Source organism: Larimichthys crocea, chromosome XXII, assembly GCF_000972845.2.
Source record: "Larimichthys crocea isolate SSNF chromosome XXII, L_crocea_2.0, whole genome shotgun sequence".
Lineage (NCBI taxonomy): Eukaryota > Metazoa > Chordata > Actinopteri > Sciaenidae > Larimichthys > Larimichthys crocea.
The window spans coordinates 21428739-21453586 of NC_040032.1; the positions used below are offsets into that span (position 1 = coordinate 21428739).

General features: G+C 40.3%; 2 protein-coding genes across 3 annotated transcripts; one reads left to right on the forward strand and one right to left on the reverse strand.

The window, feature by feature from the left end:
* Window positions 1-284: 284 nt before the first annotated feature.
* Window positions 285-5136, reverse strand: fam114a2 (family with sequence similarity 114 member A2). The gene is made up of 14 exons (XM_010734522.3): window positions 4880-5136; window positions 4075-4312; window positions 3837-3936; window positions 3623-3724; window positions 3424-3527; window positions 3141-3275; window positions 2768-2932; window positions 2523-2646; window positions 2352-2437; window positions 2116-2208; window positions 1817-1941; window positions 1660-1732; window positions 1522-1575; window positions 285-1435 (listed from the first exon to the last, which is right to left on the reverse strand). Exons 2-14 carry the CDS (start codon window positions 4288-4290, stop codon window positions 1334-1336), a joined length of 1479 nt encoding a protein of 492 aa, XP_010732824.2. The 5' UTR covers window positions 4291-4312; window positions 4880-5136; the 3' UTR covers window positions 285-1333.
* LOC104921840 (microfibril associated protein 3) lies at window positions 4319-10852 on the forward strand. 2 transcript variants are annotated; one of them, XM_019265371.2, is made up of 4 exons: window positions 4319-4429; window positions 6056-6188; window positions 7015-7303; window positions 7737-10852. In XM_019265371.2, the coding sequence occupies exons 3-4, from the start codon at window positions 7060-7062 to the stop codon at window positions 8486-8488; spliced, it is 996 nt and encodes a 331-aa protein (XP_019120916.2). In that variant the 5' UTR covers window positions 4319-4429; window positions 6056-6188; window positions 7015-7059; the 3' UTR covers window positions 8489-10852. The 2 variants fall into 2 exon arrangements, with proteins under 2 accessions (XP_019120916.2, XP_027129251.1); XM_027273450.1 differs by lacking the exon at window positions 4319-4429 and having other exon boundaries at window positions 7737-8411; window positions 9358-10851.
* Window positions 10853-24848: the final 13996 nt, after the last annotated feature.

The following is a 24848-nucleotide window of genomic DNA, read 5'->3' on the forward strand; positions in this document are numbered from 1 at the left end:
CTGAAGTTTCATGAATGATGAAGAAGAAGGTAGGGAGGGAGGGAAATGTAACTTCTGGCAGAATGTGGAGCCATCGGCTTATTAAAGAAAGTCTATCAATGAATGAATTAATCTGAAAGTAGGATTAATTTTGAATTAGTTTTTACTGCTTTACAAATATCATAACTGTTTGGGACCGGCCTACAATACCAATTATCAATACCATTGTTGTTTTATAATCCTTTTAGAGCCAACATTTCAAATCCAAACTGACACAAAATAGAAAATCGGTAGCTCAGGATTGATTTTTTTTAGCCATCTTATCTTTTCCATACCGTCCTCTCTTATCGTTTTTAGCAAGCCTGTTCTAGTTGTGTGGTTTTATCGTGCAGCATCTGCACCTGTTCTCGTCTTTTCACTCTTTTGTGAATCACTTTTGATCTACACCCTCTGTATGAACACAAAGTGGCGTATAAAAGAGCGTAAGGTTATGTTCCCGGTCTTTCAAGACTCTGAAAGGAAAATGTCGTTTGAACAATAAAAGAACATTGAAAACTGTGAAGATGTCTTGTACTTGCAGATAACAGAAAAATACTTATTTAAAGCCGATATTTGGATACAAAACTATTGAGTATACAAGGGAAAGCAACAAAGTCTTCAGACCGACACTCCTGCAGACTGATTACAGCCAGCCTGCTCATGTTTTGCGGAGGATACCAAAATTAAAAAAAACAAACCTTCAAGGCTTTTCAAGGCTTCTTGAAACAGCTAGAATCCAGGTTAGATTAGCGTGTGAGTTTTGTCAGTTTTACGTCCGAGCCTACATGAGCAAAGAGACTCAGGTCCTAACTGTTCCAGGACCAGCAACATGTTTCATGGCAGTGTTTTAGAGCAGTAATACATCGATATATATCTTATTTATTATAAGACACCTGTTTCAAACTAATTCTGACTAGTGTTTCCATCCTGTATATATTTTTTAAAGTGTTCTTCGAGGCAGAATTGAAATAGTTATGAGCAAAAGTGCTATCAGAAGAGAAAAAAAAAGTAGATGGTGTACATGTGAGAACCAAACGGAGAACAATAAGTTGCTCTCTGTTTAACACATGATGCAGACTGTCTCAAGCCCGCACTTCAACGAGTCCATCTACTGGGCTTTACAATTATAAACCTGCAATGCCAGAAAAAGGTTAACACTGTTTGACAAAGACACGCTTCTCCTCCCCGGCGTGAAATTGATTCGTCCTGAGGCTGAAAACCAGACAAGAGTAAGAGCTGACGCAGACGATTTTTTTTTATACACAAAGTTTGAAAGACGTGTCAGTTCTCTGCTGTGACAAAGAGGCCCGGCTGGTCACTGCTCTGAGGACTCGGCTCTCCTCTGGATGTGGGAGATCTCCAGGATGGGCATCAGGAGCTGGAAGGCATCCTGGATGTAGGACGCGCTGTTGGATGCCTGAGAGCAAAAGAAGATCGTCAACATGTGGAAGTGCTGCGAGGGAAATGAGGACAATCCACCTGCTGTAGGACGAAGACACAAACCTCTAAAAAGACTCCTGTTATCAGCGGGTTGAGGACATCGCCCTTCTCGTTTGACTGTAAATAAAGAACGTTTAGATTTTACAGAGACATTCAGTTATTATATAATATTGACTCTCTTAACTCTTTCATCACACTTACCCCAGCTGTTGTTAAACAGGACGTGAACCTCTTGGAAAGCAGTGAGATTTCTTTACACAGGACAACAGTTAACCTGAGGACAGAAGACAACAAAGACGTTTAGTTAGTCCAGAGGTCCAGGTGAAAGCGTTCCAGCAGAAAGCCTGTGCAGTCTTACTGTGACAGAACGCCGGCCTCGGTGCTGCTGTTGGCGAAGAGGATCATCTCAGCCAGCTTGTGGAAAAGCTCGATGGATCGAGCCGTCAGCTCGGCCAGACTCCTGATGGCTGCAGCGTGAATCTCCTGATGGAATTCAAACACATTCAACATTTCGGACTAGAAAAACCTGACGCACAGTTCTGAGCTGCTTGTATCGCTTCTGCTGACTTGCTGCCGCCCTCTAAAGACCCTCTGCCCCCCTAAAAGAGATAAAAACGTATTTCTTAAAAAGGAAGAATGGAGTGGAAGAGGTTATACCTCGACAGAGAGCGCCTTCTTCATGTCCTCTTCACTCTCCTCCTCCTGTGGTTTGATCATGTCAGTGATCTGGCTGCAGGTGCTCTTACAGGCCTGTAGGTTAGAGATCACACGATTAACACAAATGCCACCACAGAACTCGACACAGTGATTTCAAACTCAAGGGCGGATCAAGGTTAAATACTGTCACAACACTGAGAACGTTTTACGCTGACACAGAAATGTGTAGTTGGTACCTTGCTGAGTTTTTCAGCGGTGGCAGTGATGCTGAGACCCTCCAAGGCCTCCATTATCTCCTTCTCAAACTCTGAGCCGTCTTCGTCTGGAAGTACAAATACAAAATCGTTTCAGGTGTCACGGCGATTCTGGTGAACGTGATGCTGCTGTAACCGTTTCGCAGACGTCACCTTTCTTCTCGTCCACTTCCTCCTCGTCAAACTCCACCAGGGAGAAAGACTCCTTGATGAGTTCCAGCTCTTCTCTGAGCTGAACCAGCTCGTCTCCCGACAGGGTGGTCAGCACCGACTTCACCTGAAACACACACACATAAGAATGAGCGACTCCGCTGGATTATAAAGTGTAAAAACGATGACTCAGTGTGTATATTAAACCACAGCTGATGTCATATTTTAGAATCAAACGCCCGTCGTACCTTAGACTCACTCTCTCGAGACAGAATCTCCAGCGCCTCGAGGTGGGACAGACCCTGAAACTCATCAAACAGCATCCCGTAGTGAGCCACCGCCTTCTTCTCGGAGTCAGACTCTTTCTCTGCCGTCTGCTGCAGCTCCTCTCGCTCCTTCGCCTCCCTCAACACCTGCGAGACAGACACAGATCAAAAAGATTTGAAGTCACCTGTCAGAAAGTCAGGAAGAAAACTCCTTGAAAGAAAGCTCCTTGTGTGCTGATAAAACATCAAAGTCAAGGATTGGAAAAAAAAAAAAAGAAATCACTTTTTAGTCTCACTTCTTCGTCTGTTTACTTCTGCTGATCGTCACATGCTGAAATATCTGACCTCTGCCTACCTGAGACAGAGTGGAGTTCCTGTTAATCAGTCCTTTGGTCTTCTTAAAGCCCGGATCACCTTCTGCTATCACGTCCATCGTCTTCTTCCCGATGAACTCCAAAGCATCCAGACCGCCTGTTATCACCGTTTTCCCCTGCAAGGAGAAGAAAATATGAAGGTTTAGTTTCGGAGTAATATCCATGATGACATCTGCTCTTAGAACAAATTAGAATAAATATAACATAATGAATCAGTCCATTAATTAATAAAATATTAGTGTAACTAGGGACATTTCTGCTTACAGTACTCTGGACGACGCTGGTGAGGGACGTCAGCATTCCCATCGCACTTCCCATTGCCACCGATCCTTCTCCTGCCGCTCTGTCCGTCTGACTGCTGGCCTCACCTGTATGTGTGTGTGTGTGTGTATATTACACATACAAACTACATCAGGTTAATGTTTTTAATTTATATCCGCGATGATTGGACCAGATAACTCACCCTGCTCTTTCTGCTCTTCCTCAGCTTGTGCCGACAGCTCGGTCGGGCTGGGGATTCCCAGAGACGTCTCCGCCTTCTCTATCACCTGAGTGAGCCCTTGACCTGGACAGCCCGGAGAGACAAGCGGTGATTAGATTCATTTAAAACGAACTATGAACTATGCATGCTGTACATAAAACAGAACGATTCGGTCAGTCAGGTGGTCTGTACTCACCCACAGTGGCCACAGTGGCTGTTGCTGTGGATAGGATGGATTTCCCCCAGCTGCCCCAGTATCCCCACCCACCCTGAGACACAGTGGAGTCACTGGGTGTCTGAGAGGGAAGACACGAGGACGGAAGAAGGAAAGAAAAGACAGAGAGTTGTCAGTTAATGTCCGGTTATACTAGCCGACGACGTTTATAACCATCATTTGTGTCATTGTCTATAAACAACAATTATCTCATCAGTGCCTTCGCCGGCTGCTCCTCCACTTTCGGCTTCTCCTCAACTTCAGCTGCTGCAGGTTTGGGGTCCGGTCTCCTCCTGGCTTTCCTCGTCGGGGCCACGTCGGTCGAGATGTCGGGCGTCGTCGGCGGGGAGCTGTCGGGCGTTTCGCGGGCATCCTGAAACTCTTCTTGTGCCACCTCTGCACCCTCTGCTGCCGCTGTAGCTTCGCTGTCTGACATCTTGACGTCTTTTAGTGCATGCCTGCAAAAGTCAAAAGTGTGCGACTATTATCCAGACAGGCAACCGACTACGTAAAAGAGTGACCAGAACAGAGGACTGCCTGAAGTTTCAAATCACTTTTGATGCCCCTACTGACGTGTAAGTCAAGTGAAAGGTCACTATGTACTTTGTACTCCTGGTATGATGTCACATTGTGCAACACTAAAGTCAGTCACCACGTTTCCTGACGCACAGCCAAGTAAACTGCTGTGAACTGTAGCTGCTGTTAGCTCATGTTACCTCAGTCTGTTAGCCGGGCTGCCTGAACTCTGAGCTCAGACGTTTTGTGCCGCAGTGTGTCAACATACTGTATGTGTGTGTGTGCATAACACACACACACACCAAGAATATACATCATAACTACATGTCAACATGACTTACTGTCATATTGACATTCATGCTTTACTACGAGCAGCCAGCTCGTACTTTTGGCAAGCTAAAGACTCGTTCATGCACTTGTTAGTTTATTTTAAGCTTGTATTTTCCTGTTATTAGTTGTTTTCGTACTTATCGACGCAGAAACAAGGTGAACTCTTACTACAAACTCACCTCTTGATGCTAGCTAACGTCAGCCCAGCCTGCTACCGGTTTCCGTCCCAAAGTTAACGGCGGGAAAATGTTGATCTTCTTTTTTTTTTTTTTTGTCGGTTTGTACGCCTTAAACGCTTTTTAGTTTCCCAGTAGATACTTTGACACTGAAGGTTTTCTCGCTGTTTTTCTTTCTGTCCACCAGGATTAGCCACGTCACATTTTGTTTTCACTCACGAGCTCCGACAGTTAGCCACGCTGAGAAAGACCCACTTCCGGTTATTGTCTTCAAAATAAAAGCATGTTTACGACCTAGGGATTTGAACAAAATTGTTGTGTAAAGTGAAGAATGCGTTTGAGTAAGAATATATATATATAGCTACAAATGTTGAACGACCTGTGTTGATTTATTTGTTTTAAACAATAAGGCACTTCTGAGTTTTTTTGTGCATAGATAAATAGATAAACGTGTACATATTACTGTAAATACGGTAAATGCTGCCCATATTACCATCCTTATACTTATATTTATACTAATAACTCCGTTAACACTGTGCCACATTGATGTCTTTCAACTTGTATATATTTTTAGATTTGTATATATTTTTTTACCTATATTTTATGTTTATGCTGTTTGGGATAAGAGGGAAACGAAATGTCAATACTCTGCATGTCCTGTACATACAGCAGCATTGACAATAAAGTTTACTTGACTTGACTTCGCGGTTGTTGTGATTTTATTTTGAAGAGAAGTCCGTCATTACTGATCCAACTTGACGAAATGTTTGGTTTCACAAATAAAATTAACGCAAGACTTCCGAAACTACCAAAATAAAATTATGTTAACTTCCGGTAACAAAAAAGTTGACTCTCAAAAATAAATGTTTATTTGCCGTTTGTCTTCCATGTCACGATAAGTCATTTATGTATTCTGGAGAATACAAATTATAATTGGGACAATCAACAAATACTTACTACTTAACATCATTGTGAAAACATAAACATTGTAAAAAAAAAAATAAATAAATCATAGGCTTAGAAAAAATAGTATGCATGTTTAGAGCAAAATGCAGAAGTGTCCACCTTGTGATTATATTGTTTGTTCAGCCTTTGTAAATGAGTTATCATTTGTAAGTATTACATAAGCTGTATTTGAAACACTGATTACACTGTAGTCTGTATTTTTCCCTCCGCCAGGTGACGTCGCCTGGGAGAATCAAAAACAAAGCACGCATACTCCCTCATACCTGAAGCAGGAAGTGAACGGATTAGACGGATCGTGTTTGCTTTGCTTAAACACTTGGATAAAACCTGAGTAACTGACTAAAATGTGAGTAAAGCAGATCTCCTTAAACATACAGCAAATTACTAAAACTAACTGACGCTCAGTTCAATGGAAGATTTGATGTTTTTGTCGCTGTCGGTGCGACAGGTGAATCGCTGACTCAGAGCTCACCTGGGGAATTGTGTGTTTTTTTTCTTTCTTAGATACACCAACATTATGCCAAATAAACTTTAAAAAAATAATATTAATTATTTAACTAATTTTATTAATTTTATTTCAACTACTCCTTGCTTATCTCCTTTACTATCACTACAAAGCCTAATTTGACCAATGAGATTTATAGTTTGTGAATATATAATTTTAAATTAAAATATAATTCTACTAATTTCTTTCATTTATTTCTACAGGACCAGATTATTAATCTTGATTAGCGTTAGCATTTTGAAAGTATGGCTGCTGACTTCCTCTCTGGACATAATGCCACAACTCAAAATGATCTTCAATACTTCCAGGCACAACAATATTGATCAATGCTCTCATGAGACAATGAAAGGTCAAAGGAACCAGTCAAATTAACATTATTTCATCTTAAAACTGTTGTTTATTATGTGACAGGGGTAAAGATAAGCAAAAAAATGGGCGTCAGCCTTCAACTTGAGTTTGAAACTGTGGTTTGAATTTCACAACTAAACTCATTTCTACACTGAATTAAAAAAGTGATTAATGTCAGTAATGTGTCTGCAGATGCAGATTCATTCGTGTTGATGTAGGTAGAGATTTATCAAATATGGACAGGACTCCAGATTGTGAATACACTAAAAAGTAAGGGTCTTACAGTCCTGTCCTGTCCTCGACTCTTCCTGTTCTGCAGGTTTATCTCGTCTGCAGGTGAGCTGAAGCTGTAACTCGTTTCGACATGTTACCAACTCAAAGACACCACCTGTCACACCTGCTGCTCACAGTCCTGCTGCTTGGTAGCTGGACGGCACATGGAGCTCTGAACGGGTCGGAGACAGAAACGGCGGCCTGCCTCCGGCTGGACAGCATCTCGTCCAGCAGGTGCATCGTGGTCAAGGAGGGATCCAACGCTCTGATTGAGTGCAACGTGACCGGAGGCCACAATGACATCAAGTGGTACAACTCTAAAGGGCCTTTGCTCGGTGAGAATGATGCTGTGCTGAAGAGGTTCATGAATTGTTTCATGTATCAGTTTTGACATTAAGTCCAGTTTTACATACACAGAATACAGAAGCAGCAAAACACAGCAACAGCAACACAAGAATGTTCTTTGTTTACTGAATAAAATTTGATATATAAAACTGTTTTTATCTCATCAAGTAGTGTTTGTGTACCACTTTGTGGAAGAAATTAAATTACATCAAGTAAAATTGAAATTAAATGAGAGATAACTGGGTTTCTTTGCCAGTGTAAATGTTTCTGATGCTGCATTACAAACTGCTTGATGAAAGAACTGATTTCAAATCTGCTATCAATGAGAAGGTCTCTTCCCGCTTTCCCCAATTCTCAAGTCGTATCTCTAAAGCTTTTAGTGAAACTGTCTTTGTCTTGTTGTCTTTTGTGTTGTGACTCCAGGTGGGAAGTGGCTGATTCAGGAGAATGGCGTCCTGAACATCACTGCGGTCTCTTTCAAAGACCGTGGACGCTACACCTGTGTCACCCCTGGGTCCAAAAACTACACCGTCACTCTGCGTGTAGCTCACAGTGAGAGCGGCCTGGGCCTGTACTTTGTCATCGTCTGCTTGGTGACCTTCACCATCACCATGATCCTTAATGTGGCGCGGGTCTGCATGGTCAGCAGTCACCTCAAAAAGACAGAAAGAGCTATCAATGAGTTTTTCCGCACCGAAGGCGCAGAGAAGCTGCAGAGGGCTTTCGAGGTTGCCAAGCGGATTCCCATCGTCACGTCGGCCAAGACACAGGAGTTTGCCAAGGTCACACAGTTCAAGACCATGGAGTTTGCCCGTCACATGGAGGAGCTGGCACGGAGCGTTCCCCTGCCACCACTCATCCTGAACTGCCGTACGTTTGGGGAGGAGGGGGCAGAAACAGTCAACCCGGAGCCCCAGCCTGCAGATCAAGCCAAGCCTGGGAAGAGACAAGCTATAGGCCCGCCATCCTCCAACAGAAATGAAGATGAAGAGGAGGGGGTGTGTCAGGCACTGCTGTCGAGTGAAGGACAAGGGAACAATGGAAGCAGCGTTGACACCAAAGCGTCAGTCCACACAGTTTCTGAGGTCACCAATGAGGGTAAGGAGGCTGCCATGTGCCTCCATGTGCTCGCACCAGGCTCACGAACAAGCGTGTCCTACGAAAGCAACATATAGCCCCCTTCAGTCTGAATCCATTTTCCAAAGCGTAGAGTTAAAAGAGATAAAAATCATTTGCCAAATTGTGGGGTTCACTTAGATTTTGGATATTTTTGTTCTGCTTATGGAATCCTGGCTCTAAATCTTGTCCTAAGCTGTTTAAAGCGAAACACCGCCTTATTTCAAGGTGTTGAAATGCTGATTGGTAGAATACCCAAGGTCAAATAAAGGAAAACATATATATATTCTATCTTGCTGTGAACAAGTTGGATTCTGTTTCTGGTTTCCAACTTGATATGAGAACATCGTCATTGGACATTGTGACTACATCTGTCTGTGGTCATCGAAATGCTACATTCTTATACCTGCTGAGTCATGTTCTTCGTGAAATGTCCATGCAGTGATTACATTTTACTACTAGAACAAAACCAGACAGATCAAACTGGTTTCTTTTAAAAGAAACCATGAAAAATTGCACTTTTTTAAAAGGAGACACTGCAGGTGAATAGGGTAACGTTTTTGACTGATAGATATCACCATGGAACTTCCTGAGTGGGTTATTTACAATTACTAATTTGTATTACAGGTTTTCTGAAACTTTATGTTTCAATATGTAAATAAGACATTGTCTCATTATCGCACTGCATACATTTCCAGAACAGAAATGTGAACATTTGATAAAGGCAGGTTCAAAATTCTTGTTTCATTTTGTCGACATATTAAACTGAGGGAAATCTGGTTATCTCTTTTTATCCCTGCATGAATTGAAAGAATACTGTTAAATAGCTTTTGGGGTGTTTTCTTGGCACTAGTCTGAAAGTAGACATGTTATGGAAGCAAAATCTCAGAAATCAGTGTCTCAATCATTGTTTTTGTGCTTCTTTCAGCAATATAGAATTGGACAGGAAACCTGGCGGCAGACAGAGGATAACTCACCATCATTTCTCAGCCAAATTTTTGTATCTGTGACTTTGCAGTTATTTGATGTTTGTCTCTGTGACGCCGCCCACTTAGCAATGTTTGTTTGACCTGAGCCAAACTGCATCCAATCAGCTCAGAAATATTTTCCCTCTCGTCTTAAATAATTTTTTGGTGTTCATCTTCATGTGGTGGTTTACTTTCTCTGCACACATCTTGTCTGTCAGTCAGGTTCCACAGAACAAGATGTTGTAACAAAACCCCTCTTGTTTCATTGTGTCGTTTGTTTTCTTGTCACTGCTTCCTGTCAATCAACCAGATGCTCACAGGAACAAGTGGAAGACTTGAAATAATGTCTCAAAAACATGTCACTTGACAGACTTGATTGCCATCTACATGCCTCTTTATTTGGGTCTTTGTCAGTCAGAATAGCAGTTGATTACAGGTTAGTTTAGTCAGAGTGACTGTTTCAATAATAGAAGCAAACTTAAAAAAAGACAAAACTCAAAGCAATACAAAATGTTTGAGAAAATAGTTGGATATTAAACACAAAGCTTCCAGCGACTTCCTCCTTTCAGAGGAACTGAAATATGAATGTGATTATTTTTACACTGGCTTCAAACATATCTGCTGTGAAGGAAAATGCTTGAAATTGTGCTCATAAATTTGCAGGTCACCATCATATTTTGGTGTGTGAATGCTTGAAAGATTCAGGGGCTTTATTTGTTTTGTTATGAAGGTGATAAAATGTTTCTCCTCTGTATTTATCGTGACATGCATGAGTCATATTTGTAAAGACTGGTTTAATAATTACATTAACGATGTATGGAAGGTGAATACTGAGTCACTTGAACAGGTTTGTGTGTTTTTACATAGAGGTTTATATATAGGTGTAAATCTAAATACGCATCCCGACAGCAGTCACGCTACGTGGGCTCACCAGGCTTGAGGTTTGCAGGCCAGCTTAAGATTTGTTTGTATATTCAAATATGAAGATGGTTTAAGTGTTTGATGTTTTAAGTTTGTTTCAAGCTCGTGAAGCAAAAGACAAAAGAAAGTAATTCTCAAAATCACATGAACTTGGTGGTTATGAGGAGTACTTAAAACCTAAAAACTAAAAGAGTCCAAAATTGGTCAAGAAAACTAGACACACGACTTCTTTACAGCATCTTAGAGAAATATGTAAGAAAACTGCATCACGTAAGGTTACTTAACTGTGAATTGGTTGTGAAACTTGATAACTATCGTTTAATACAAGGTCACTGTAATACTTTAAGCTGAATCTTCCCATTGTATAACTGCTGTTGCTGTGTGAAATGGTATCATATTAAAAGGTGTTTAAAAATTGGTTATTCTCAGGAATTGAAGTAAATTGTTTTTTTGTTTTGTTTTTTTTTGACCACAGTTTAAAAAAACATCCTGTAATAGACAATAAATCCAAAAATCTTGCAAATGTCTGTTTCCTGGTTATTTCTGCTCTCTGGGTAACACTGTTATTAAGCCACTGAGTGGAGCTGTTGCGTCAAACATCACTTCTGTATGTCAACACTCGTGAAAAATGAGCCTTCGCCAGGGGTTTCAGGTGGCGAATGCACAACAGCTGCAGATGAACACTCATCATTGTTAAATGAACAAGGAGAGATGAACTGCTGAGAGCTGAAGTGTCACCACATCTCAGGACCAAGTTTCGCTGTAAATCCCACATTTCAGTGTCTTACTTGTTGAAGTACTGTTTGCTGTTTAAAATACTTTATTTGTACTTCTGTGTCCCTTTTCTTAGTAACTTTAGATAAATGTCACAACGATATGTACTGTATATATATATATTTCCACCTGTTCTTAAGTCAGTAACTCAAGAAAGAATACAATTTTTAAGAAAATTATTTTCTTAGTTAAACAGTTAAAACAAAAAAACAAAAAGGTTGAATTCATTCAGGTTGAACTTTTTGCTTGTTTCAACATTTAATTTATGCTATTGTGCTTTAGTTGGGATAGAACAGTACTTGTCCACCCAGAATGAGTTGAGTCACCAAAACTGAGACGTATTAAAACATTACATTTAAAAAATGAAGCCTCGTTTTACTGTTTTCCTCCTCATCTATAACCATAAACTTTTCTAATCTAAAAAAAAAGAAGTGTCATAAAGTTTTCAAAGTCCATACATTAATTTCCATAACTACTAAACCAATCCCAGCTGATATTGGGCGAGAGGTGACACCCTGGGTACACTCAGGGCAAGCCACCAGCCATTCACTCTCACATTCAAACCCAAAGTCTGTGGGAGGAAGTTACCGGAGAGAACCCATGCAGACATATAGAGAACATGCACTCCTCACAGAAAGTAACCCAACCAACTATGGTGTTCAGAACCTTCTTGCTGTGAGTCAACAGTGGTAACACACACACACACACACACACACACATGTTCTGGCATGTTCTACCTGTGTGAGTAAATGATGCTTCATAGAGCTAATCCCATACAGTGTATGCTGCTGCTTTGTACTAGCAATACTTTCCCAAAGGTTAATCTCCTGGAATACAGCTACCAAAGTGGAACAGCCTGCCTTACCTGATCAGGTTGGAGAGCAGCCCAAATAACAATAACCTTGGGCCTCTGCGTTGAATAACTCAAAGAATCCATCCTTCTTCTCTTTCCCATCCCCTCTGGAGGCAAGCTTATCTAAATAGAATTGATTGGCCCGAGCAATCATTCATCATGCCGAGCCAAAGCAGACATTTAAGGAGAAAGGGAAGGAAGATTTTACAGATAGGATATTTTCTGCAGGCGCTCGGTGTCATCGAGGTAAACTAAACAAATTGATCAGGTTAAAGAGGACAGACACTGCACGTGTGTGAGCGAAAGAAATATATTGAACTATATATATGAGAGATTGATTATCTTAAAGGACATGCTTATACCATCCTGTGTGCATGTTGAGTATGTTTACGTGCAAGACAGAGCATTTCTTGAGTGTGTGTGTGTGTCTGCCATCAAGGTTATTCATCTGTCATTGTGCATCCCAGGATTGGACAATGAAATATAAGTTGTAGTCCCTTCATACTATGTTACATAAATGAATGAAGCCTCTCTGCGCATACAGTAAATTTGAGCATCTTGAATTTAAATAGCTCAAATTGTATTTTATATCTAATCAGCCTGGAGGAGCAAGATGATGAAAAAAAAAAAAGAAGCCAAGGACAGTAGATGATGAATTAGATGACATGATGAGAGAAGTGCTCATCATGTCTGTTCATTAAATGAAAGGACTCGGTGCAGATGCTGCAACCACAATTAGCTCTGCAGTTACGACTTTGTGTGTATGTGCACTTTTTTTTTTTCATTGGCACGATTCCATACATTGTTTTGTTCTCTTAGCCTTATGCTGGACTGTACACTGAAGGACAAACAAACACTCCAAAGTTTTTTTTACCCCTTTTTTCTCTGCAAAGAGACGACAGCTTTACTTTTGTACAGTGAAGATTTGTCCTGGCTCACAATCGGTGTTGTTCCTTGAAGGACACTGATTGGTTTGAACCATTGTGGTATCGACGTGATCTTGTCTTGCAAGGTTACAATCATGGTATGCAGATGATTAACCTTAATGACTGAGTTAAATTTAAGTTTAATTTGCACAGCCTTACTAGCATGGCTATACACTCTTGTTTTCCATAGTCTATTCTATCTCTTCTATTTTCTCTCCTTTTCCCCAAAGCAGTTTTGAAAAGTTTGAAAAGTAGAAATATAAATCAAGTTTACAGTCTTATTTGTTGTTTGGGTTTACATTTTCAACCGTACTTTGTAGTAGCAGCAAATGTAGGTTTCCAACGTATGTCCTTATTTCCAAATAACCTCCAATAAAAACTTGCACCCAGGAACAGTCCAGGCTAGGTCAGTGCCCCTATGCCTTTGTGCTAACAAAGGGATGGGGGCACTGTGGCCGACCTGATTCTCCATACGGTCTTACTGCTACAAACAGCCCCACTGTCAGGAACTAATGGGAAATAATGGCTGCAGAAGCATCACAGCAGCAGGCTGGGCTCGCTAGGGACTGGGGTGAAAGTATTGGGGTCACATCTTCTGACAGCTCCTTGCATGCTTGGACAGATACATACCGCACAGAGAGAAAACATCTGCAGGCAAAGTGGGAAAGTAGCGAGTGATGACGTTTTCCAAATGAGGTCGTACGGAAAGGTTGTTAGGCTGAAGACTGATTGTGCGTCCATGAAGCTTGTGGGTAGGTCTAAGTGGTTGTTTCTCTTCCTTCATTGATGTGAAATGTCATGTGCTAATGGGTCTCTAATTTCCTAATAATTTTGTGGACAGAACCACATAATTTGGTACTGGACAGGAAAACGTCTTGACATAAAAGCTTTGTTTTTCACTCATTACTCATTTACTATTGGAAAGTTTCTATTCCCTAAATGCTGAAATGTGTGCTTGCCTGTCTACACATTTGTAATTAATCTATTATAAGGATGGGGTGGGCGTGACTCAGGCGGTAGAACAGGTCATTCCACAGGCCTGTGTATTCCTTACTGCTGGTCCTGTTGTGGGGGGTCGTATCAGGAAGGGCATCCAGTGTAAAAAGACTATGTCGACTCAAATATGCAGATAATCAGATCAGATGCCGGGTAGGGCAGTTTGATAGTGAGATGGAAACAGATAATCACTGTGGAAGTGATATATCATCAATGCACTGTATAGTTGCATTCATGCAATGAGCTGTTCTGACAATGTTACTATAAAACATTTGTACAATATGCTTTTATTTTGGGAACATAATCCCTTTACTTTCATAAAGAATTGGTTGTGGAAGTAAAAAAAATAAATCAGTAAATCAGTTTTGAACATTTCAGATACTCACAGTGTGACTCTAAAAGAAGGAATGAGAATAAGACTTTGTTTTGTGAAAGTCAGGAGTCCAGCTTATGGGAGTCTTACCAAGACTTTAAGTGCATGCATTTAAAGCTATGGGTTGTGTAGAACAAAGGTCCCTTCATTTCTCTTCAGGACTAAGTCTTCGCACACGGGGCGGCTGCTCTACCAACTGAGCTAAATGCCGCCCCAGTCCCTTCATTTCTATTGTCATTCTTCAGACCAATGAAAGCAAACGTAATGATTTCTGCGATCTTGTCCTCAGCTCCAGCGGCCAGCAGGGGCAACTCCACTGGCTGCAAAAAGACATGCATTTGAATGTAATGGAAAAATGACCCAAATTCTCAGTTGATTTATTACCTTATTAAACAGTTTCCTAATGAGTTTGTGGTCTCAAACACTAGTTTCACTAGCCTAGTCATCTTCCATACAGCATTATGTTGCATTTAGTCAGTTATAGTCCCTTTAATCGATCTCCGCTCTTGCTGCTCAAAAAATATTGCCACGGCCAAGGTGTCCTTGAGCAAGTGTGACACATACAAAACCATGTAGTAGTTATACCAGAAACTACAATTATATTTTTCTTTCTCCACAAATATATATTTGTCCACAGAGGGAAAAAATAATAATAATACTAACCTACTAACCCACCAGTGCCTCACTTTTTCTCAAACCACAAGAGAGATGCCTAATATTACTCTAATAAAAGTAACATTTCACAACTTTCAACCACTTCCTTTTTTTCATATTGCAAATCAGTTCTGCATCACGCCTTGCGAATCATGTTCCCAACTCATTAAATACTGCTGTTTGGTCAGTGGCCAAAATATGATGATGAATTTTCTCCTGTCTCACAGAAAATGAAAAACTTAAAAACCGTAAACTTTCTTTAAAGAGGCGACAGTCATAATATGCTCAAATAGTAAGGGTTGTTGGAAAATGTGAACAATGTCTTTGTGTTGTTGTTCAATTATTAATGAAATGATTTTAATTGGACATTTTGACTTTTGTTTGGCGACAAAAGAAACATGCCCACAAAATGGATTTCTTTTTAAGTGCTTTTTATTTTACTTTTTAATTTCCGTTATATTGAGCAGATGCACTTTTAGCAGACACTTTGCAAAACACTTTTCTCAGAGCAATTTTGGGGTTCTGCTTGCCTCTGCCTTTTAATAAATCAAAACTGGGACACTGGAACTTCCACTTTCCTATTTTGTCTTACTTTTATTTTCTTTTAAACTCATTTTAATTTGATTTGTGTGTGTGTGTGTGTTTGCTTTTACATTATGTTTTGTTTTTCAAATTTTTAACTTTGTATTTTAATTTAGCATAATTCCTTTGGCTCAGACACTGATGATAATGTGTGCTGTATGCAGACAGTCCTCCTCCCCCCAAAAAACAGATTTGCTCAGTCACTGAAGGCTTACAAAAGCCCTTTCCTCTAATATTCAATTTACACTTTCATATTCCCATATCATTCCCCCCTCGCTCTCCTGCTGAGCAATTAGACATGCACTGCATAAAGCAGCAACACAGATAAAAACCCAAACTCATCATCATTTACAAAGTTCATTCCCCTCATTTGCTGTGGCTTTTCATGTTGCACATATTGTGTCCTGATGCCCTCAAAGACAAACTTCCCACCGCAGTAGATCAGCTAACTAGATTCTGCCCTTGTTGTCATTTCTCTGGCAGTAACGGCTCTGCGGGCTTCACTTGGCAGGACAGTTAAATTAGATGACTCGGTCTCATCGGCACTGCACGGCTCGACTTTGTGCCTGTTGGGTTAAAGATTGTTTCACGGCACGGACTCAGACAGATTTACTGAGTGGCAGACACACTATAAATATGCAATAATGAAACTCATGAAATATTTATTGACCAGCTCCTTCCTCCATCTTTTCCCAGACAGGTAGGATGTGCTGCTCTCGTGAAATAAGACTGGAAGTTACTGGATGACATTACTGTAATGACTTCAAGTTACTATTCAAGCCACTATTCAAATGGCGGATTTTAGCTCTGGTTATATTTACATAAATCAGTTTAAGACAAGCTGTCACAGTCCCAGGGCCACGGAGCATTATTTCAGGGCTTGCCAATATCCAACATGGGCTTCATACGAGCTGCATGGCAATAACATTCTCTCATATGTAGGTCATGGAAACTGGTAAGTCAATTTTACAGTCCCTGCTCAATCTTCAATTACATGACACACTGCGAACAAGCTAAGTATGAAGTGTGAATGTGTGTTTTGGCATCACAGATGTCGCTGTAGGCATTTAGACTGTTTTAAAGTCAGACTGCGATTTTTATAGTTTTGTCTCCATATTGCAGCATGTTTGGATTTAAAATTAGGCTATAATCATGTTATGGAAGTGATGTTATCCAGCTTTAATTTGAGGTCTTCCACATTGGATTGAGCCCTTTTTATACACAGTCCCTCAGTTGTAGTGCAATGCAGCAGGACAGTGATCCTAATCATACAGACAATACCAACAATGAGTCACTGGAATATTCTTGGCTGTCTGAATGGGATTCACATGACCCACAAAAGCCTTACCTGTTAACCTTTATGAATGGGTACTCACTTTGTTTATAGACAGACAACTTCACCACTAGGTCCCACTAAATCCTACACAGTAGACCTTTAAATGGCTTTGGGTTCCTGGAAAGGCAAAGTCATAGCCCAACAATTCATAAAGACAATATATGTTTATCTATATTCACCCATCAAACTTCCTCAAACCGCTTTGTAAAATGTTCAGCAGCATTGCACGTATACAGTAATACCTGTATGGCTGATTTGTACTTAATGGCCTAAGTTATGCAAAATGGAAAAATAGCTCCAGCTCATCCTCTGTGAAATATAGAAGTCGAACTTTAAATTCCATTAAAGTTTACTCTAATGGAAAAAACCTTAAAACTTTGAGTGGAAAAAAAAAGAGCTGGCTGCCCTTTTCATCATGACAGAACTATTTGGGTGGACTCATGCAAGGAAGATGGCTGCAGATGAGAATATGTATGAAGCTTGGCTTTTAAGATTAAAAGATAGCGTCCTTGTCTTACTCAGAAAGCTGAAAGAAAGCTGTCTTTTCCTCATCGCACACACGGGAAATCGCACCATTTTAATGCTTCATTTCTCTGCCGTCTACAGCCTTGGGTTCATTTCTCTGATGTTCTCATTAAGATCCCCCTGAGTGGCTGCTCTTGTATGACATTGTCAATTTATGTAACGTCTTATTTCATGTCAAACTGTACTGAAAACCTGGGAGGATTCTCTGTTAGTGACAATTAGTTTACGTGGCAAAAGGCCGAACCAAATCACAGAAAGAAACCAAAACCATTCGCTTGTGTAGAGAACCATCTGTCCGTTTTTCTTGCAGATTGGATGTTGAATTTCTACCCGTTAGGACATTATTTTTACTCAAGGTTTTCAACTGCCTCAGAGCTCTAGTGACTCCCTGAATGAGAAAAGTCACACCCTCAAAACTCAAATGGATCTTGGCGAAGATGCGTCTCATCTGCCGTAACGGCTTTGTTTTATTGTTTTGAGTCCTGCAGCTGAATGGCGCCGCAGTCAAATGCTGTCAGTGTGTGTTTGCTCATTTGGCAGCACTTTTAACACATTGAGAATTTCAGAAAGCTTTTATACAAGCAGAAATGCCACATGGGAGCAACAGCTTGTGCAAACAAAATCTTAAGCAAAACCACCCACCCGTAAACGGCAGACAGCCTCTAACTCATTTACACACACTTATTTCTGAACACAGACACACTTCCTTTGCCCTCCACCACCTACAGTGCATCACAAGAATAACACTTTTCTTCATAAAAACACTACTCCAGGAACTGTCTGATGTCGTCACACCACAGGTTTAGATGTCATTAACAAACTACTGAGCTTCTGAGATAGTAAAACCAATTAGGAACCTGAATATGCTCATCTAAAAGAGTGGCAAGAGAAGAGGACTCATGCTGTGGCAACTGGTGCCAAGAAGAGCTTGGAAACATCCATCCATATTTTTGAAGGGTTTTCAAAGACGTCTCCCCTGTGCAAAGCAATTTTGATATTTCATCCTAATTTTTGGTAGATTTTATTATGGAGCAGACATCCTCTTCAAGGAGCTTTCAAGAACTTTCAGAGAAAAAGACTTTTTTTATCACTGGAAAACAACCTTAGTACAAAATAGTCCTTTTCAGTTGGCTGGAACAGATCATTTTAGGGCACTTACAAAGCTTATGTAAACCATTTTCATCCAAACACCTCTTGTTCTCTAAATAAATACTTTTTCATGGACCAAGAAACCACAACTGTTTGTTGGTCTGACTTCGCTTGAACAAACTAGTACGGAATTTGACTGCACTCAAATTATTACTATGGGTTCATGCAAAATCAGAACATCATCTGTATACTCTCAAAGGAATTAATGTCCACCTGTCATTGATAACGTGCATTTCTCGTGCTGTTAAAAAAAATTTACAATGTCAAGGGGTTACGGTGTAGCTTCAAAACTTTCCCCTTAGAGTGTGTTTACCTCAAAAGCAAGTCAGAGATACAATTCTCTCTATTTGTTTTCCTTTGTTTGTCTGTGGTGACAGCAGTTTTAGCAGGGCAAACATCCCTTACTCCAGAAAAGTTTTCCACCTCCACCTGGGTAATCCAATGCAATATGTAATCCTGAAGCAAGGACATGCCAGTAAGCTACTTCGTAATGTCTGAGCTCCTCAACCAATCGCTAAGGCTTTCCAGGTACCCTACAGAGGACATTCATTTCCGTCACATTCACCCACAATCTTATTCTTTTGTTCACTAAAGGTTTGGACGCCGTCAAAAGCTTTTACTTCGCAATCGATCCATCATTTTCCAGCAGAGAAACATGGCCTAGAGTTACAATGACTACAGAGAAACCACACGGAGACATGGTCACAGTTGCATTTTCTCCTACAAGTTTTTGGTGCTAGTGGAAATTGTTGATAGGAAGACATCATTACTTTTGAGGAAGATGTCAAATCCATCTCAGATACTAACATTTTGCTTACTATTTGATATTATTTAGTGATGAGACAAAATGAGGTGGAAGTTACCTGGATGCAACTCTAACAGCACAACTTGCCCTGCAATACTTCTCATATGGAGGTCATACCCAGATCATTCTCAGCTGTGTTTTTTACATTTAAATTACATTGCTCAGTGACAGCTCTATCTTAACTTGAAGGTCCTGTCTCTCGGTTGCCTTGTCAAATCAACTGCTGTGTGGTTTAAGTGCAGATTAAGGTGGTATTAGCTTCTCTGTGGTGTCCTGGATTGCTGTAAACTAAATAGAGAAACTAATTTAAACTACTGAACCATTCATTTTAGCCTATACCATTACAAATTACACATTTACTACAAGATCTGAAATGCAAACCCTCTAAAAGATATAAACTATGCTGATGTAGGCATCATCGCCTTTCTGTTTACCTACAGTACGGAAGATCCTGCTGTCTTTGCACCTTGTGTCAGCATGCACAGTCAAACTTATTTAGTACAAGCATCTACAAGACCATTCCTGTGTGTTTATTGCATTCTGTTCTCAAAGTGATCCTGATATGGCAAACATCCTCCTTTCCCTCTCTGACCGACTCACATACTGATGTGCTTCATATTGATTTCTCGACCGGCTGGGTTTCCTTCTCCTCCCAGTCCGTGGGCATCCTGAGGAGCCAGTTAATGGTGCGTTACTAAATCCAGCCCAGTCATCCTTTACATGCTGCTCTCACAAGGACCCCTTCACCCTGAATATCCATTACTGCCGGACTGTATAGTAACGGTGGGGCCTGCTCATAACATATTTATGAATTTGGCCTGAGGGGGGCCCGCACTCTGAATGCTGATGTGATGTTCAGACGTCACCTTTTTTATCCCTATGCCTCCTCTGCTTTTTTAGCAACATCGGTGCTGGATTAAAGTGTCAGTTCAATCATCCCAAAACTGAATTTCCATGAAATCTTGTACAGATGCTTGTTAGCAAGTTGCAAGCTAAACAAGTCAGTGTATCCCTAAAAAACTGACCTCAGGAGCGGAGCATAAAACTAAACATGACAGAATTCCTAACAGGTAGAGAAACATCCCAACGGCAAGACTCTCTGTTTGTTTGAACCCAATTAAAGAGGGATAACTTTTTGGTAAAATGGATCTGGGAGGAGTTGAGCTGTAGGCTATTGTGCTTTTTGTTGAATTCTTCAGTGCGGCTGTAGAAAACGGTACATCTGACCTTTTACAAACTATTACTGTAATTCTCCCTGTAATGGGTGGCAGCTTTTGTTTTTGATTTTTCCACCTTGTTGAAGGATCCTGTGTGAACAGTGTGAATGGCTGAACATTGTGTAACGCCACCAAACTGACATTAACCCTGAAATGCATCCCTCAGATCTTTTCGCCACATGATATATTAGGTGTAATTTATTTATTTTGAAGAACCGAGCCCCTCAAATTTAATTCAGATGTCAAAAAGGATTGTTAGTTTTATGTGTTTCTTATTATTATGCTACAGTATAGTTACTATACATGTTTCCATCGAAATTTCACCACATTTCAAGTAAAAGCAAAAGAAAATGCACGCTTTCTTCCATCTTGACTGGGTTCATCAAGATAAAGCATAAGTGGTACCTGTCTTAAGGACAGAGGGTGTCACTTCCTGTACAGATTGTAAAGCCCTCTGAGGCAAATGTACTTTGTGACTTTGGGCTATACAAATAAAATCTGATTTGATTTGATTTGAATTGTACAGCTGAAAAACCAGAAGATGAGAGTGCAACAAGATCATGTCATTCGCTGACAAGGACCACACCGTCAACAAGTTCTGCTTAAATCATATATTAACAAAATGAAAAATTGTGAGTGTAAACTTAAACTTGTACTTTTTCAGTCTGTTGCTGTGTTTTGAGGAATATTCTCACAAGTTTACAAGCCATTTGATAATTAGTGTATGCCCTAATCTGAATTATAAATGCCAGATTACTAAAGAAAGGTAAGAATGTTAGACAAAGCACCCATTGATTTAAGGGTTAATCAATTAACTGTTAATTCCTTCCCTTCTATCTCCCCTCTTTAGATATCTTGTAGTTCTTTACTAAAAAATGAGAAATGCTGCCTTTTAAAACAGCCCAGCAGGATGCAGATGAGTACAGCTTGGAGGCTGATAACAAAGCGGATGTTACATTTCTGCTTTTGCTACTGTATACAGAGAGATTGGATAGCAGGATAACGCTCATCATGGTTAAGGACCTTTTTAAATAGAATGCTATTTTCATTTGCAATTCATTTAAGAACTGAAGGACAGTATACACGTAAAAAGTGAGGTTTCATTTAGCTGGAATTTACTGAATTTACTAGTTCCATTGTGGAGACTAGAGCTCAGCAGTACAAGAGGAGTCACTGATGCCAACCCAATTCTGGAGGTTTCATCCTGGCAGGGAGTATTTTTTCACTAGACCCACTGAGATTCACTATGTGTCCAAAGAAGTCCGTACTATGTGTGGAGATCTAACTTGGGCAAAACAGGACATTATGGTTACCTAAACTAGCCTGTCGTGGTTCACTTCAGGCCACATACAACTTCTTCTACAGAGAGAGTCATTCAGTCTATCTGAATCAAAATAAAGCTAATCTCAAACTTGGATTTGCCAAGGACATGTATCACCTACCTCTTCATAAAGGTTCATTCATTCTCTGCTATGTTGGAATTAAATGGCTCTTCAAGCATTCACTTTACTGTGTTGTGTAGATGTCAGCACTAGTATGGGAGTATTGAAGTTCTGTGACCTCCATTGATTTTTCTTAGTTGCAAGATATGTAAACTGAAGCTTTTTTATAAATCGTGGAAAAAAAGTCCCCAACAAAGCTTTTCTTTCAAAAAGCTGTCACTATTGCATTGATTAAAGGACTGCAGGTCTTTCGTGTTTGGTTCCTTAATCAAAGGGTTTGAATTCTCCTTTGATCAAAGCATGAGGCTTTTTTTTGTTTTTTTTTAGATAACATGCCAAATGTATTAATTGAAACAGCAATCGAACAGAGCCACACTCTGAGCAAGGATACCATCTTTTGATGTTATAAATTGCTTCTTTCACGGTTAAGGACGTAGCGCCATCGGGTGAACCCATGGATGCTTTTCTTTTGTAACAGTCACTAGCCAGGACCACATTACAACAATATTTCATTTAAAGGTTTAATGGAAATGTGGAAGAGGGATGTCGTCTGTTAACACTCTGGAGTCTCAGAGACGGGGCTCCGTCTTAAGTGTGTTTCCACCCGTGTGTTGCTTACAGGCCACCAGACAATACCTAAAATGAGATGTGGGAGAGGTAATCCAGTGGACTGAATAGGAAGGGAGGAGGAAAATAAGGATGAAGGGATGTGGGTTGGGATGAGGGAGGAAAACTAAGAAAACTGAGACGGTATGCCAGGTATAAGCAGTTTGACAGATGATTTTATAAAGATTCTCTCTTCTGTCTACCACTGTGCATGAGTTGTGTCATAAATCAGAGTCTAACCTACAATATGGATAAGAATAAGAAAGTTATGAATGCAGAGATAGTCTTATAATACTCCTATAGTCTAATATATCTCTGATTATGCAGTCTGTGTTACTGAAAACTGTGTTAGTGCTCCCCAAGACTGAGACATCCCTGTAAGAAAATATTTTAAAGGTGGTATGACTATGTATATATTTTTTTATGATAGATGTTTTCAGAGTGGAGCAGGCAATGTGACTTCACTGAGCTGCTACAGTTACATTATTCAAGTTTTTGTCGCGTCAAACACACTATGGTGTGTTTTTAAAAAGTAAGCATGAATAAAATGCTGGTGGTGTGGGGGTAAGGGGGGACTCCACCACTCTTTGAGACCTAAAGGCCTGAAAAGTGGCTGAAAAAGTGAAAGTTTGTTCTTTCGTGGAGGATGGCAGCTGTTGTCAGCTGTTATCACCATGGATTCCAATGTGGACACGGATGGTTGCTCTCATATCTCATGACCATTGAATATAAAATCCAATATTTTATTAAGAAAACCCTGATGTGTCACTGTTCATTGTACTGGGGCATGAGAGTTTGATAAATGTGAGTTCTCAGCCAGTTTGTGCTTGAAGAAAGGCAAAGCTGTTTGTCTAGACTGGTAAAAAAGAGTAAAAATTGAGGCAGAATTTGCGTATAAGTGTGTGTTCTGGCCCCTCTGACCTTTAGGTGGTGTCATTTTATCTCCCAGAGTTAAACTATCAAAGGAAGACAGAGGCAAAGTTGAGATAACTATCAGCAAAAACTGAAATGACAGCTGGATGTTTTCAAGCACTTCAGCACCGAGCAGCACCTGCAGGAAGACATATGGTCTGCTAGCTTTTGTTTACTTCGGCGCCATATGTGCCGAGAAGTGCACACGACTCTAAATATTAATATTTTCTCAATGCACAAAGACACAAATAAATGCATCCAGTACTAAACACAATCACATGCATCAGCTCACACGATTTTCTGACATTTAAAAAAGCAAAAAGGAGGACAGTTATGTTTTCATCACCAACACCCAAATCAACAGGAGAGGAAAACAAAGCCAGATGAACACTTGGTGCTAAGAGCGGTGATGGATGACAGAGTGGAGCACGAGATAAAGGCACAGAGGCTCCGGAGACCAAGATTTTTTCTCTCCAGATGCCGCATGACAGACAACCCCTGCCTTTTACAGAGACACCTTTTCGTCATTAATTAAACATTAACCACCTCAGCTGCTGAACTACAGGAAGTCTTGGAAGTTTCTTATGACAGATGTCAGTGTTTGCGATGTGCCACAGTGCCATAATGTCACTCAAGGACGGAAGTGAACTAGGTGCGACTTTAAAAGCAGGCGCAGTTCAACTTGACTTCTGTGAATGTTTTCAGATGAAACTTGGGATACAGAGGCACAGCGCAGAGCACCAGACCGATCCATTCCCTCCCTACAGAGCTTAGGAAGCAGGGAAACTTGTGCGATATTTATAGGGTCAACAGATTTGTCAAAAAATAAGTGAGGGAAAAATCTGCAGCCTTGTCATTTTGGTCTTCGGAGTCTCTTTGCCTCTATCTCCTGCTCCATTCCCTGCCATCCATCACCGCTCTCTGCACCATGTGTTCATCTTTGTTTTCCTCTCCTGTTGATTTGTGTGTTGGTGAATTAAACGTAACTGTCCTCCTTTTCACTCTTTTTTCAAATGTCATAATACGTGTGAGCTGTTGCATGTGATTGTGTTTTGGAGTGGATGTATGTATTTGTGTTTCTGCGCCAATTTGTCATCCAGCAACCATAAGATTTATGTGTGTTTATGATGTTTATCCCTTTTCAAAATGACAAATCCATTTTTTATTAGACTAAAGGAAAAAAAAGACCTTTATATTTGTAAATATAAAGGTCTGAATTTAAGGTAATAAAACACAACGGTTTTATTCTGTTATATTCGCTATGATTAGTAGATTAGAAAGATGCTATAAATACAAGTCCATTTACCATTTCTGCCATATTCTGCCAACATATGTTACACACTGGCCCTTTATATGTTAATTCCTGTTTTGTTTAGTCTC